This window comes from Podarcis pityusensis (genome assembly GCF_964106645.2).
Source record: "Podarcis pityusensis genome assembly, chromosome: 10".
NCBI classification, from domain to species: Eukaryota; Metazoa; Chordata; class Lepidosauria; order Squamata; family Lacertidae; genus Podarcis; species Podarcis pityusensis.
The window spans coordinates 45,823,299-45,839,013 of NC_138035.1; the positions used below are offsets into that span (position 1 = coordinate 45,823,299).

General features: G+C 39.0%; 1 protein-coding gene across 7 annotated transcripts in view; it reads right to left on the minus strand.

Annotated features, from left to right (window-relative positions):
• CNOT2 (CCR4-NOT transcription complex subunit 2) overlaps positions 1–15,715 on the minus strand; it is a 54,998-nt gene that overhangs the window by 5,254 nt on the left and 34,029 nt on the right. For all 7 annotated transcript variants that reach the window (XM_080972021.1, XM_080972015.1, XM_080972020.1 and 4 more), the window contains 10 exons: positions 13,605–13,671; positions 9,648–9,795; positions 8,991–9,173; positions 6,100–6,179; positions 4,968–5,093; positions 3,841–3,965; positions 2,570–2,690; positions 2,287–2,443; positions 305–366; positions 160–209 (listed from right to left, as the gene is read on the minus strand). In XM_080972021.1, coding sequence (XP_080828147.1) covers positions 160–209; positions 305–366; positions 2,287–2,443; positions 2,570–2,690; positions 3,841–3,965; positions 4,968–5,093; positions 6,100–6,179; positions 8,991–9,173; positions 9,648–9,795; positions 13,605–13,671 — 1,119 coding nt within the window. The remainder of the gene's footprint in view (positions 1–159; positions 210–304; positions 367–2,286; positions 2,444–2,569; positions 2,691–3,840; positions 3,966–4,967; positions 5,094–6,099; positions 6,180–8,990; positions 9,174–9,647; positions 9,796–13,604; positions 13,672–15,715) is intronic.

The following is a 15,715-nucleotide window of genomic DNA, read 5'->3' on the forward strand; positions in this document are numbered from 1 at the left end:
AGTTTTCCTGAACTGTATTATCCTGGGAGAAGTAAAGAATTTAATCGGTCTAGAAATCAAGTTTTTTGCTGAAATTATAGACAACTCAAAGAAACTTGCATTATGCATTTCAACAGGCAAACTTTTGTTTATATAAAGGGACAAGACGGTATTGCTCACCTTATCCCTAATGTGAATGTTCGTTAAATATTCAGATGGAACATGGAAGTCTAGATAAAGGAATGAAAAGCGATTTAATTCTGATCCCATGACACTGACTCTCACTTAGGAATTTTAACCACACACACACGTACATCCACCCTACCTATATCTTGAGGTCGACAAGGTGAAGAAGCCCAAGGTGATGCAAATTTGGGATAAAGATTTCTGCACAGAAAAAAAGGGACTGAATTGGTATCAAGATCCACCTTTCTCCCAACATTTGTGTTATTTTTTCACAAAACTACTTTATGCACACACACAGGCTAAAATTCATACATTATCTAGACAACACAGTAGCCATTGAAACCCTGATTTGGTATGGCTTGGCTCCACTGCGCAACGGTAATGTATGAAATCGCAAAACACGTGGGCTGCTTGATCTTCTTGGGTACTTCTCATACCAATACTTCATCTCAGGCCTGAGAAGGAGCATACCACTGCTTCTCTTCTCTTGCTGAAGGAACTACACCATTCCTCAGGTTTTTCATACTCCACAGAGTGGGAAACAACCGTTCAGATACCAGCAGAGCTATGATCTTTCTTTTGAGGTCACAGCGTACCCTGTTTTCTGGTAGAATGGAGGGAATGTAGATAATGGAAATTTTCCAGCTGAAACTGTCAATAGGTTCTAAAATTCACCACTTACGGCCTTAAAACTATTACAATTTAACCACCTTCAAGCTTAATTACCTTTCTGCTCTGAACATGGGATGTGTGGAGAAAGAGTGCACTAGGGAACTTGTTCTTCGCATACACTCACACGCAGCAAAGGAACTGGAAGCAGCAGAGCCCTCACATGCTATTACCAAACATTTTTATTTTTGCAAAAGCCCAACACACAACACAAAACCAGAGTCCTGATCAAAGTAGCGGCATAGGCCCAATAAAGAGGGGCATAGGACGAGATTGTGTAGGGGGGTCAGATCTTTCTGTTCTCCCACCCCTACCCCAGTCAATCACATGACGCCGTGATGTATTCCCCACCCATCTGTGATGTTTTCAAAAGAGGGTGCTGTAGCCACAGATTAGCTGGCTAACAGCAACCTCCTTTGAAAACGTGCTTTCAGCGCCTTCAGCTGATTGGTGCAGGGACTTTGCAGAGACTCCATGCAACTGACCAGCAGCTGATTGTCAGTTAAGAGAGCTCCTCAAGTCTCTGCAAAGGGGAAAAATGCTCCTAAAAATGTAGTGCCAGGGGGAGGTGTCTATCATGCTCCCTGGGACAGCCACCCTCCAAAAAAATAAAACATACATTTAATAAGCACTTTCAGCCATTCTCATGAGCCTACTCTACTAATATCACGTGTAGATCCTCAGTTGCACACTTTTCTATGGAAAGCTTGATAAATAAAATCAATGGCTATTCCTCACCTAGCAATAAGGGCAGCAAACTATGCTAATGCAAGTAGTCCAGCACATTGTCCGCCGCTCAGACAACAAATAACTCAAGAAAAGCAGGAATTACATAGTCAGTGAAAACAAAGTCTTTCTAGGGTGTGTGTGTATTATAAATGGTAATGACTGTGGCTATACACCGAATATGACCTATTATATTCTATTATTAATATTGGTTGGTGCAGTTGGTTGGTTACTGCAGATATTAGAAATTATATTATGGTGCTTTATTGTTTTTTTATTATTATCAATGGTTTTTTTCAATCAAGCAGTAGATAAATTTTATGGCATAAATAAATTATTATTATTATTATTATTATTAATTGTATGCTTTTTCCTTTTGGATATTCTCAAATAAGCGTTATGTAAGTGTTTTAAACAAAAAAATGTGCACAAGAACATACACTATTCACAAATGCAAATCAGTATCTTGTTTTGTTTTAATTGATTTGATATGAAGCATTTTTCCAATTCACACTCTTGAAAACAGAAGGAAATGAAAAGAGGATCTTGATTTATTGGAAGCTTGTGGAGTTGAACTCAACATCTTGAAACAAACTGTATTTTTTTTTGCTTTCCAATATTACATTTTCAGTTAGCAAAATATATTTAAAGTTTTGATTTTTCAAGGTGGCTAGCTGAAGTCATTAGTTTGAACAACAAATGGTACGGAAACAGAGAACAACTTACTCAGGAGAGTTGAGATTGAGACCTAGAGTTGTCAAGTCACTTCCTAATGCGAGATGTACCATGCCGGGATCTGTCTCTGCTGCCCTGATGAATGTTAACAAACCAATCATTCCAAACTGGTCTGTTACCATCCCTTGAGGAATGTTGGTAACCCGACCTAGGCAAACACACCATGAGATTAATCCCAAAATGTCCAGAACCAAAAAACATTTAAAAGCTTTTGTGAGAAAATTTAATGGAAAACAGGGGCAGGAGGAGAGAAAGAGAAAGAGATTGAGCATACCATCAGGTAACACCTGGATCCCTTTTTTCTGCTGGTTATTGTTTTGCGTTGTTGAACTTTTATCTCCAGGAAATTTAGGTCCATCTGCACTAGAAGATGTCTTGCCTGATGTATTCAAATTCTATTCAGAGAAAATGTAGCAAGAAATTTAACATGAGAAAAGACACAGAAGGACAAGTATACATAAACTGTAACCCACAGAGTCCCTTTAGAGGTGTACAGAGATACGTGCTTGTGTACCATTTTTTCTTCCCAGTGACAACTGTTTCCTTGTGTTAGAGGTTGATCCTGAACCTCCCACGAGCTTTGAGTGCAGCGCTGTAAGGGAGGACAACAGCCTTAAAACCATGGGCTCAGAAGATTGGCTGTGTGCATATTCAAGCCGTCCACAGTCCAACCCTTTGGAATAGGGCCTTAAATTAAAGCTGCAAATTCTTTTCCTTTTTTAAGTATTTGTCCAGCTGATTTCACCATATGTCATTTTTTGCTATGAGGTCTTTGCAGGTCTCCTTTTCGTTCCCCATGTTTTATAGCACCTATATCGGGGCGGAGAACAGGAGGAGGAGCTCAATCCCTGCTGGCCAGGTGAGGATGGCAACATGTCAATCACCTGGCGTTCTAAGTGCACTCCCAATTCTTTGAACTCATGGCAGGCTGCAAAGTCGCATGACTGGGAAGGCCACAGTGCAACCTATCATGGAAAAGGTTTTCTGGTACTGCTGATTAGCACCAACTGCAAGCTTTGCTTGCCATGGAACAGTCATGAGTGTACTTGAAGGCTCCCTCTTGCTCCTTTGCAGCTGAATCTTTGCCTGCCCAGCGTAATAAATGATTTAAGGTGTAGGGTAGGTGGGCATAGTTGGGGGAAATGGCTGGCTTTGCAGGCCAAATTAAGAGCTGTGCTGGGCTTAATCTGGCTTGCAGGCTCCCCACTGCTGATCTGTATAAAGCTGTTCAATGCCATGAACTGGGAAATTTGAATGGGGCATCATCAATGTGCTCACACCACCCAACTCTATTTCTCCTTTACATAAAATTTAGGGAAGTAGTGGAAAGCAAAATTTATGGACCCTCAGAGTCTACTACTGTACTGTGGTACTAATTAGCCTCATCCAGAACAGGTTGAACATCAACCTCTTTGGCAGAACACTAACAATAAAGAAGTTCTGCCAAAGAGGTTGATGTTCAACCTGTTCTGGATGAGGCTAATTCTTCCTAGATCAATGGGTTCAAAATAATTGTTTCTTTTTTAAAAAACAGGAGACACTTACAGATTTACTGTCATCATTACTTGATGTTGGATCTTTGTAGTTAGAGCCTGGTAAAGCTGGGAAATCTTCATTGTGTATTGAGAAGTCCTGGGTTTGCTCACTTGCTGGTTTTGTTACCATTCCAACTGTGTTGAAGATAAGTGTACCAAATTAGATATTATATTTCTGTGCTGCTATTGATTTTTCTCACTTCCATCAGCAAAATTTTCTACCTCAACAGATAATGAAAGAAGAAATTAAAAAACAGGGAAAAATATGTTCTTTCAATGCAGCAGTTTGCAGAAACTATTATAAATGTAGGTCTATTGAACCAATTCTTCATAGAAGATTTGATTGTTATTTTTAAGTTAACATTCTTACAATTAACAATGTCAAGGTATGGGAGGGGGGCAACAGGGTGCCTTAAAAATAAAACAAACAGCATTTAACACAGTATTATTAAAGAAAGCAGTTCTAAATTGCTTGGGCACATTTCCTCATCTTGTATCTTCTAACATACTAAGATAATTGGTAACACAACACGTCATTCCAATGGTTTATGGTGACTAAGTGCAGGAGAAAAACTGCAAGCACTTAGACTGGTAGATCTGCAGATACCCTCTAGACACAATCCTTCAACCCTTATTTCACACACACAAAAATAGGCCAAGCTATTCAAGATGGGAATGTGAAACTGGGCTAAAGAGATGAATTCTTTGCTACAACAATGGAAAGTACATCAGAAATAACTGTTTGACTCACATATAGATAAAAAAATACGAAGTAGCAGTTGAAAGTAGAATGGGGAGGTGGTAAGTGAAAACAAGAAAATTTATAGTACAAATGATCTGGCAATTCTCTTGCTTCCCTTAATTATTCTCAGATTAGGAAATCAAAGTTATCTATTGATTTTAGGAACTCTGCCTCTTTTGAGCTTCTGGGTGAGTTGGTATAGGATTGCAGCCTAAATATGTTTTAATTATGTTTCTATTGGAATCTTGCAATTTCCTTTTGCCCAAGAAATGACATTAACTATAGAACAGTGTCAAGTATCAAGTTCAACAAACCTGTTTTCAAATATCCATTGTGCCTTGTGATAAAAGCAAACTAGGCTGCCAAAGTACCAGTTTTAAGTGACACACACTCACCATAGGGTGCCCTTCCAGCTAGAGGGTTTATTAGTGGAGTTGGATTCCCACTTCCTTCCCTTCTGTTTCTGTCTGCTAGTGCCGGAAAATCTGAAAGGTCCAGTCCCGTCACATTTTCACTGCCATCTAAAAGTAAATGCAGGCAACTTAAAATTCTTCTCAAAAATTGTCTCCCATAAAAACGACACTGCAGAGTGAATAATTACTAACTCTCAAGCACCAGGGTGATATTTATATCACTTTCTTGCCCCTACAACAAAAGGAAAGAAATATCCCAAAATGGAGAGATCAAGTTAGAGAGGGTCTCGCACTGTAAATATGACCAGGAGCTTAACGCAAGCTAGTAAAAATAAAATGCTAATTCTTGAATGGACACAGAAAACAATTAAAAGCAAAATTAACAGTCCTAAAACCATGTTGTGGCTATAGCTAGCTGGCAAAAAAGATGAAAAAAACAACATTACCAACAACATACTGGAACAGGTTCAATATAACAGTGGTTTACCACTGGGACTACAGATGATGCAGCTCTGGCATCACTATATAATTTTAATTTAACTAGTAGTTGTCTAGTGTTAAATTACCCAGTTAATGATCCAACAGTAGTTCAAAACATCCTACATGATAGAGGGTTTAAAGAGGGGAATTATGCCTGATGTCTAGCCAGCAGCATAAGCAGCTGAGTCCCAGGAAAACCAATGGATAGTTGTGTGTCAAATACTACCATCACAATTTATGACATTCCCACTGCAGTGAGAAAGTCCAGCGGCTGGGAATGGGGAGAAGGCCATCATTCCAGCATTGTGGTATCTGCTTCCCCTGAGATCCCCAGGGCTCAGCTGGAAGAAGGTTGCAAACCCAGAGCAGAAATTTGGTGGAGCTGGGCTATGATTACATGCAAGACATTTAACACACATTATTTAAGTGTCTTTGTAAATAAAATAATTTAGTTTACCTTCTAATTTATATGACTCAGAACTTAAGTCATTTATAATTCAAGAACTCTGAACATTTATTGAAAAACATCATGAATGTCTACACAAATGTTGTAATTTTGGGGGGAACCCTAAAATTGTATACAAAATGTGCTTCCAGCAAAGTCTCTCAAGTGTGCAATTTTAAGTGGGCTTACCTGTTCCATTAAAAATGTTACTTGATAAAGAATTATTCATTCCAAACGCCTGATTCCTGTTCATTCCAAATCCAGACATACTATAAAAAACAAATAAAAGTAGAGTAAGGGAACAGATTTAAAATCATCTGGGGGATGAGAGAAAATGATACATGACTAACACCTAACTAATTGTTCTTATATGACTCCCCAACACACACAGCTCTGCAAAACAAACATTAATTTGAACACAATATAATGTTAAGTTTAAAAAGAAAGCTCAAAATTTAAAACAAAAATCGTTATTATACTGCTTCAATCTCAAAAATGCTTTGGTCGTCTTTCAGATCTGGATGACTACATTGGCTAAAATAGGTAAAGAGCTAACTGGCTCCTGCTGGAAACCTAAATAGATCCTTACAGGACTTTTTAAAAGGATCAGGGATTTTAAGTTGACAGCCTTTTGAGCTCTTAAAAGAAGCAATCCTCAGTACAGCTAGGATCCCATGGAATGCTGATAAAGGCAATCCATGTGAAGAGGAACAAAAAACCTAAACCCGCCGATAGAATATAATGGCACACCATTGTATTCAACGCTGGTCAAAATGTTAGAATGAGATTGTTTCAACTTTTCCATGAATATTTAACTTCATAAAAACTTAAGTGGAACCTTGCACCAAAAGGGGTCAAAAAATGAGCATTTTAGCGGATTCAACGAAGAATCTTTATGCATATCCTACATTTGTTTAAGCAGGGTGTGCATTCCAAGGTTGCTTTGTATCAAACAAATCCTTTCATGGAGAATGTTAGGACAAGGTGCAAAGTGCAGCTCTGAGGAAATGCAGAAGTAAGCATCCGAGCAAGCTCTCAAAACAACAGAGGAAATTCAAAACCTCCCTAGGAAGTAGAGATCACTTATAATACTGAAAACAATCAGTATATGGTCAAAAGAGAAACAAAAAAAGGGCTCTTAGTTGTTTCAGATTTGAAACATACTCATAAAAGTATAAAACTATTTTAATACTCCGTCTCTTTTCCTGTTTCTCCCTTTCACCAGCTGTTTGGTGTTTTTTTCTATTTAGCCACTTCTTCATCTATACTTCCAGTGGTCGGTCCACCTGACTTTGGGGGTGAGTGCAGAGAAAGAACAGCCATGAGTATAAGATGAAAGCTATCAACGTGTTCTCCGTAATTTATTAATGCAACAATAAGCTTGTTTTAGTATGTTATTTGAAAATGGGTATCTGACGGTCAGATTCAAGATTCTTCAAGTGAAAAGAATGGAACTGCTAATGAATTATCAGTCGCATTCTAACTGACACACCTGCCTTCTGTTTTTAAAAATGCATTGTTTGGCATGATTGGTATTGTTCACTGTCAGAAAACTGGAATGATGGCTGAACAGGTTTCTGTTTTAACAGTTCTTATTTAAATTAAACATGTTGCAGGAGCATATACAGTTCTTTGTTAGCTATTGGCCTATGCCTTGGTAAAATTTATGTCTAACACTCGTATTCTTAAAGCACAGTAATACCAATATTGCACATCTTCCAGACTAAAAATGTTCAGAAAATGGATATTACATTGACCAACAGACCCAGTGAGTGAAAAGATTTCTCTATGAAACAACTGCACAAACACAGAAGTCTTCACTGTGCAAAAACTGTTGAGAACTGAAGCCAGTTAATAATTTAAGAGGTTTTAAAAGAAACCTTGGCTAAATTTGATAAAGTACAGATATGACCTCCCTTAGATATGGGAACTTGCTTATTAGCAATTGTATTTGTTTCCTTATATGAAGATCTACATTACCTATACTGCAACTCAAATACTAAATATATAACATTATTTTACTTCCTATCACCACTTTCGAGTTATTCTGTCTGGAATTATAAATACATGATACCAGTGTACTAAATGTTATTTTTGGTCTACAAGCATCCAAGACTGAATCTCAGCAGGTTAACATGGGTGACTAGAAGGTGTTCCATTTCAAGTTTGCTTTCTTTTTCTAGTCCTTTTAAAAAAGCTTGGATCAGGATGAGTAGATGATAAGCACTATCTCAGGCACAGGCAAACTCGGCCCTCCAAATATTTTGGGACTACAGCTCCCATCATCCCTGACCACTGGTCCTGTTAGCTAGGGATGATGGGAGTTGTAGTCCCAAAACATCTGGAGGGCCGAGTTTGCCTATGCCTGCACTATCTTATCCAGAGAAGCCCATTCTATTTGTGTAAGGGCTTGATCTGTTTCAGTGGCGCGGTTCTGGATGGATGGAAGGAAGGGCAGCTTGTGGGACATGGGTTTATGTCAGAAGAAGAGAAGCTCCATTACATACACGAAGTTCACTTGTTCATATTGCTCCTTGAGCTGGGAGAGTTGACACATTTAACACAAAGCTTGGCAATACGAGCTAACTAATCCTAATGCATCGCAAGTCAGCTTTGGCTGCTGTTCCACTTGAACAGTAAGACACCCATGCTCACAATGGCTCTTCCTCATCCTCTCTTGTTCCTCATGCACTCTCAACCTCATCTGGGGGGTGGGGAGTTGGCAACACACTAGAGCAGATTTTGGGTGGGGTGGGGGAAAGTTCTGCTGTGCCACTGGTGTAGCATTCAATACAATCCTAAATAATTATGTTTAGATACATTTGTTTTAAAAAAGTTTTGATTTTAGTTTGTAGGGCTGCAAAAACTGGTGAAAGCATTTCAAAAGAAACCCAGCCAGATGGGCGGGGTATAAAATATTAATAATAATAATGATAATAATAATAATAATAATAATAATGATACCCATTCACTTTCCCACAAAAATTGACCTAATTTAACTCATAACCCAGCTTTGAAAATTCAGATCATTTGCTTGGCTCATAGAAGCAAATTGGTTCCTAATACTGAATCTGCCTTACCTGTTCACAGTAAAAGGTTGTCGAGAGGGTTGTTGCTTTGGCATACAGATTATGCTGGGTGAGCTTCGATTGGGGCTGCCTAATCCCGAACTACTCATGCTGTTTGTCCTGCTGGGAATTCCGATGCCCTGACCGACCTGGGAGTGGTTCATCATATTCCTAGGATTCATAGGCAATATACCCCTGGAAAAGAAGATCCAACAGATACAATGATGTTCAGCAGAATATTGTCATTTTGAAGCAGTCACAGCAAACCATTCTTTTCAGAATTGCATCTAAACAAACTGGCTATTAGAAACATACGCATATAAAGAGCTGCCTGTATTGTCTACCTTGACTGGCAGGGGCTCCCAAAGTTTTTCCCTAGCTTGGTTAGTTTCAGATTTTTTTTAAAAGGGTGAGCAAGTTTAGGACATTTCATATATATAGTGTCTTATTTTAACAAGCTGCACAGCAGAATGTGAATATTCTTTTCCAAAGGCTGGGATCAATATTGCATTACAAGCTTTCCTCCAGTACCCTCAAAACACAAGCCGTAATCTAGAAAATTAAAACATTGTTCTTTTTAATGTATGTGCACTGCAAAATAATTTAAAGTAAAAACATATGCTACATATTTTAGGAACCCCTGCAGAAATAAGTGCTGTCAATAAATACCTGCTTGGAGATGGAGGCGTGTGAAGTGACATTGTTGGTACCCCTGTTGTTGGCGTTACGTGGCTCGGTAACTGAGTGCCTTGCGATAAGCTGCGATTTAACTGAGGGGTATTGTTGCTCATTCCCCTCATTGGAAGGCCTAGTGCACCTATTGGAAAAAAGTCAGAGGAGTGGCAATGTAGAGAATTAAGGAAGACAAGTATGGTTTTCGCGAAAATGGGTATTCATTCTGATTTGACAGCCAAATGTGCTGGGTAGTTTTTAAAAAAAACAAAAATGCACACAATAGGCTATCTTTTTATGAAATCAGTTCTAAATTCAGTGGGTGAAGTTTCCAAACTTTTTTTTTTTAGTTGGGTAAAGGGAACTTCATTTTGGAGATAAATTACTTACATATATATTAATATAAAGTTTCCCCTGAAATGTTAATGTGTTTGATTGACAAAACATTTTTTTTTAAGTGAGATTTTCAAGCAACAGCTATGTTTTTAGAACTTATTTTTAATTTGAAGGGCACCATAAGCCTCCTAAGCAAATATTGGCTCCAAACAAAATTCACTAACAGAAACTGTTCCATTTGCTTTAAAACATCCGGATTTTAAAAAAGTGTATACCAGAAGTCTTCATTTCCAGTATTTATTGGTGGACTGCAATGTCACTTACATTGATTGTAAGCTCTATTGGCTTTGTTCAGGCTGTGTTAATTATGACAGGAACAAACCTAGTCTCTCCCCAGACTTGTATGTTTCCTCTCCCACTGCAGTGCCATGAAATCAGAAGCTGTTGCTTCCCATTTAGATTAACCAGATTAGCATTTCATCTGAATCCTAATAAGCAGTTAATCTTAACTATGGTTTATTGGGGGCGGGGACTCAGCTTCATAAACTACTGTTTGAAGTTACCCACAGTCTGTTTGAAACAAAGCAAGATTAACCAGAATTTGCTGGGTTCAGCTGACAAGTGGCAGTTAATCAAATACAGATCTGACCACTTCACAGCTATGCAAGAAGAATGAATGCCAAAGGAAACTAGGCATCAAAACATAGTCACTAAGTGCCTATGATTGAAATCCTTCACCAGCTCACTAGACAATGGCCTGGTTTTCACATTATAGTTATAGAACCACAGAACTGTGCAGGCTTCTGGAAAGGAGCTCAAAGTGTCTTCGCTCCTCCCTGTTGTTTTCCTTCTCTCTTCCTTCCTTTTAAAAAACTCTTATGCCTAGTTAAATCAAGGTTTGGCTTATTGTGTCATTTGAACCCAAGGTCATGTATAAGCTCTCCCCTTGCTAACTACAAACTGCAGTCAAGGTTCATTCTCCTCTTTGCAACACATCTGTGAATATGAACACAATGAGTATGTTATGAAGTTTTATTTGGCGTCTAGACCATCTGAAGTACCACAAACTTCTGCAGAGAAGTTTCTATATTCCAAAAACCAAGCCACCTAAAGGTTTAACAAAAAAGACTATATACCTATATGTTAAGCAGTGGTAAATATGGGCTTTTGTTTTACCCAACTTTGTTGATATACAAGCCCCCAACTTTAAACTCATTTGCCCTTGTTAAAGGTAATGTATTAAATATTCAAGTGGCAAACCTACTGATTTGCCATTGATCCACTGCATGTGACACATTTGTTTGAAAATATAGAAACATTTTTTCATGTGCAGTATGCAAACTGGGACTACTCAAATTAAAAAAGAGCAAGTAGGAAGATCGGTATGGAAAAAAAATGTACTGTCATCAGTTTTACAACACGCTATGTGTTGTGAAAGAAGCTATTAATATTGGTTTGCCTAAGAGCAATCAACAGTTCTTTTACATGCATCAGTTGGTATGTATTTATTTTGGAGTGGCTTATAAGTTGTTTTAATCTTCATCGTCATAAAATATATTTAACTGATTCCTATGTGTCTGCATAACTTGGAATTTTGAATATGGTAAGTACTGTTTATCTCAACATGCTGTGGCTCTTTTTAGGGTCTGCTGCTGGGTTTGATTTCATTTTGGGCTACTGCTGTAAATCACGGTTTCAGAGATAGATCTACATAATATTAAAAAGCACTTGGAAAAGGAGAAGGCATGCCCTTGGTACAACTTTTCACTTTCCATTTTCCGCCAACAAAGAAATAGGCTTCTTAAAGAGTAGACTATATTTGCATTGCAATACCTTCTATATTATTAGTGAAAACATATGTGGAAAATCAAAGTGAAAACCACACCCTGGACCATTCATTATGCCCAAGAAATAACGTTTGGGTCATTACTTTCAAAATTCTGCACTATTTATATTAATGTTGAAAATGCTGATTAATTGGTACAATATTAAAGTCAATTAAAAGGCAGTGCATATGAGTCTTTTGTTTTGCCACAGGGAGCTCTAGCAAAGATTTTAAAAGGTTTGCACCTAGCCATTTCCCTGAATGAGCGTTGCCAATATCCCTCACAGCAGAGACCCATTCATCCATGTGAGTCTGGCTCCTCAGGCCTCCAACAGTTTGGGCTAGGGCTGTGATTAGCCTTTGTTCTGCACTGGGAGCTGTGGCTTCATGTGCCAAAACCAACATTACCACCTGAATTGTCTAGCCAGGCTTCCTACTGTTTGCCACCCCTGCTTGCTCTTCACAGGGAAAATTTGTGCCACAAATACCACCATGCCTTCCTGCTCATGAATATGGGTATGAAAAGAAATAACACATCAGGCTATCAACATGATTGGTTTTGGTTTTTTTTTGTAAAATGTGGAATCCTAAAACACCTTAGTTGTGAGGAATTAGATGTTAGTAATCATGAGAGCAATTCTGTCTTTATTATATCATAACTGGCTAATATGAAGCGGGGGAAGTATTAGCACATTGTTGCATCACATGGAGAATTTCTTGTGGGCAGTTAAGAGATTTCTACATTTGCCTGCTGAAATGAAGATAAATTCCTAGACAGTCTTGTAAGGCAAAGGAATTGCTTTTGTCTACTTTCACTTTTAATTCCTGTTGGCAGTTTATCCAGACTTGGAAATAATCCTGACCTACAGAATTATTTCCAGATATCCGCTAAACTAATAAATTCAGCCCAGCTGTTTTTCATTTTAGAGTCAAGGAGAGGTTGCCCACCCGAAAAGTCATGAAAAATCAGCTGTATTTAATAGCTATATAACCTGATTTGCACTTCACATCAAACCATAGTTAAAACAGACTATTGTTTAATGTGATCGAGCAACGTGCTTGTTGTACAGTGCTGAAATTGCAAGCACTTCCTTCTTCTCTCACTCTTGCCACACTGCCAGGAAGCAAGTTGTAGTATGGTCCTGTATGTTTCTGAAACAAACCACATGATTCTGTTTCCTCCCAACAAACCACAAGTGGTAAGCCAAGCTGGTTTCTGATCATGGTTTGTTCACAGAGAAATAAACCACGAGGCCAGATTCAGACAATACAAGCTACATGCCTTATTTCCAGGCAAGACAGCAGCAACAAGAGCAGAAAAGATGCAATTTCAGCAGCATGCACCAGGACCGTGCTTGTTCACATTAAACCATAGTTTATTTTAACTAGGGAGGTTTTCCTAGGTTACAAGAGGCTGAATATCCTCTATGGGACAGTGGATTTTTTCTCTCATAGGCCTAGTTCACACACCACATTAAACCATGGTTTATTTTAACTATGGTTTAATGTGGTGTGTGAACTAGGCCTATGAGAGAAAAAATCCACTGTCCCATAGAGGATATTCAGCCTCTTGTAACCTAGGAAAACCTCCCTATTAGACAGAAGGTAGGCCACTAGAAATTTATGTTGCACTCCATTGACCTTTCAGGGGTTGGTTAAAAAAAGAACAAGATTCTAAAGATACACTGAAATCACAGTGGTAGGCAAAGAAAAAGCAACATTAAGCCAGCATGTTTGCAAAACAACTTATACAAGCCTGTACATTCACATATAACTTAGAATAGAATACTTACTTTGATGCCCGTATAAACTTGCCCCAAACTGAGACAGCTGACCTGATGTTGAAGGTGATGCCAGCATCTAAAACGGTAAATAGTCGGTCAAGGATAGGATAGGATAATAAAGTATTTCTACAATATTAAACTCTTTAAGAAAATTAATGAAGGCAGATGTGAAATCATCTACTGCAGGCAAGTTTTAACTGCAATTCATGTGTTTGGGGCAAGCATGCGCAGGTTTAAAGTAGGGAGCTAAAGGCGGTGTGGGACGCAGGTGGCACTGTGGGTTAAACCACAGAGCCTAGGGCTTGCTGATCAGAAGGTTGGTGGTTCGAATCCTTGCAATGGGGTGAGCTCCCATTGCTCGGTCACTGCTCCTGCCAACCTAACAGTTTGAAAGCACGTCAAAGTGCAAGTAGATAAATAGGTACCGCTCCGGCGGGAAGGTAAACAGCGTTTCCGTGCGCTGCTCTGGTTCTCCAGAAGCGGCTTAGTCATGCTGGCCACATGACCCGGGAGCTGTACGCTGGCTCCCTCGGCCAATAAAGCGAGATGAGCGCCGCAACCCCAGAGTCGGCCACGACTGGACCTAATGGTCAGAGGTCCCTTTACCTTTACTGAAGGCAGTGTGCAGAGAAGGCCCTGCTACCAACCTCCCAGTGAACTCTGGCACCCTTCGAACTTTCTTTGTGTGTTGGGTGCATAGGTCTGAAGTGGAGTTCTAAGCATGCTCATATGAAGATGTATAAAAGTAATAACACAGGGTTCTTGGCTAAGAAGAGGCTTCTAAGCATGTTCAGCTTAGAATCGCCCTTCTTTGGATCTTGCATTTAAAACCAGAAGTTCGGAAGCAGAACCAGCAGTCACTGGGAGTGGAGCCCTGTGTGCAGGTGCCCTCCCCACTTTATACCCACAAGCTTTTGCCTGAATAGGACTATTGTTAGTTACATTTTGCTATACGGAGCTGTGTACAAGGACTCAGTTTTAGTAAACTGAGGTTAGGAAGGTTCTCTAAGCTAGTGACCACCACTAACAGAACAGATAATGGAACATACAGGAAGTATCTGAAGTTACAAAGCCAGCACTTGTGCTTCTGCACAGAAGCTCCCAAGTGCCCCTCTCCTACGAAATATGCTCTAAAAGATTGAGGTTGAGAAAGACTGAGAAGCTCCCAAGGCACCACGGGGAGTTGCAGGAGGAAGGGGGAGGTTGGAAAGCTCCAAAAACACAGATGCAAATAGGAATGCACATGGGGAAAATTCTGGAAATAGTTACATGAGCAATAGTACCCAAAGAAAAAAAATACTAATAAACTATTCAGGCTCTAATTCAAAATAATCACATTTAATAAAACAATTTGACATGAAAGGGAGGAAATTTCTCAATGTGACACTCAGAATGCAAGGCTATCCATGATTTATTAATACTCTCAATTCACCATAAATTTCTAACATCCAAAATTATTATTCAAAACTCACAGGAAAAAATGGTTCTATGACATATGTGCAGTAATGTGCACATTTTCTGCATTGACTTGTTATCAGCACAATAAACCTAACAGAGATTATCTGACTCACTAAGTATCATTGACCTAGTTCTCAGTCTGAGCTGTTTCGCGCAGACTGCAGGTGGAAGTTTACAGCATCAATTGCTCCTGTACATAAAGCATCTCTCTACATAGATAACTGTATGACAGGGTGTTCTAGTTTAGCTTTCCAGATTTATTTATTTTTTCAAAACAGAGGGGTATTCAGTCATATGAACTTTCTTCCACTTGTAGTCTGAAGTGGTACTGCCCAACAATAGGCTTGCCACCTCACTGAAAACTAGCCCACTGAGAAGTTTGTCACCAGTTGGCAGGTCACCACAAAGTAACTAAGCAGAAAAGCTTTTTGGAAATTGTAAAAGTGTTTTTATTTTTCCTTTCTCAGGCCACTGATGTATAAGAAATGCCTCAAGAATGTAAATATTTGTGGCATGGGGACTAGGACAAAGAACCGGGGGGGGGGGGGGGATTGGATGGACTTATTATCAAGGATGATCAACCACAAAGTCATATGCCAGTGAAAAGCTCCATGAGCATAAATAGCATTTCTATCTCTGTGAAAAACTGAATACTGGAATGT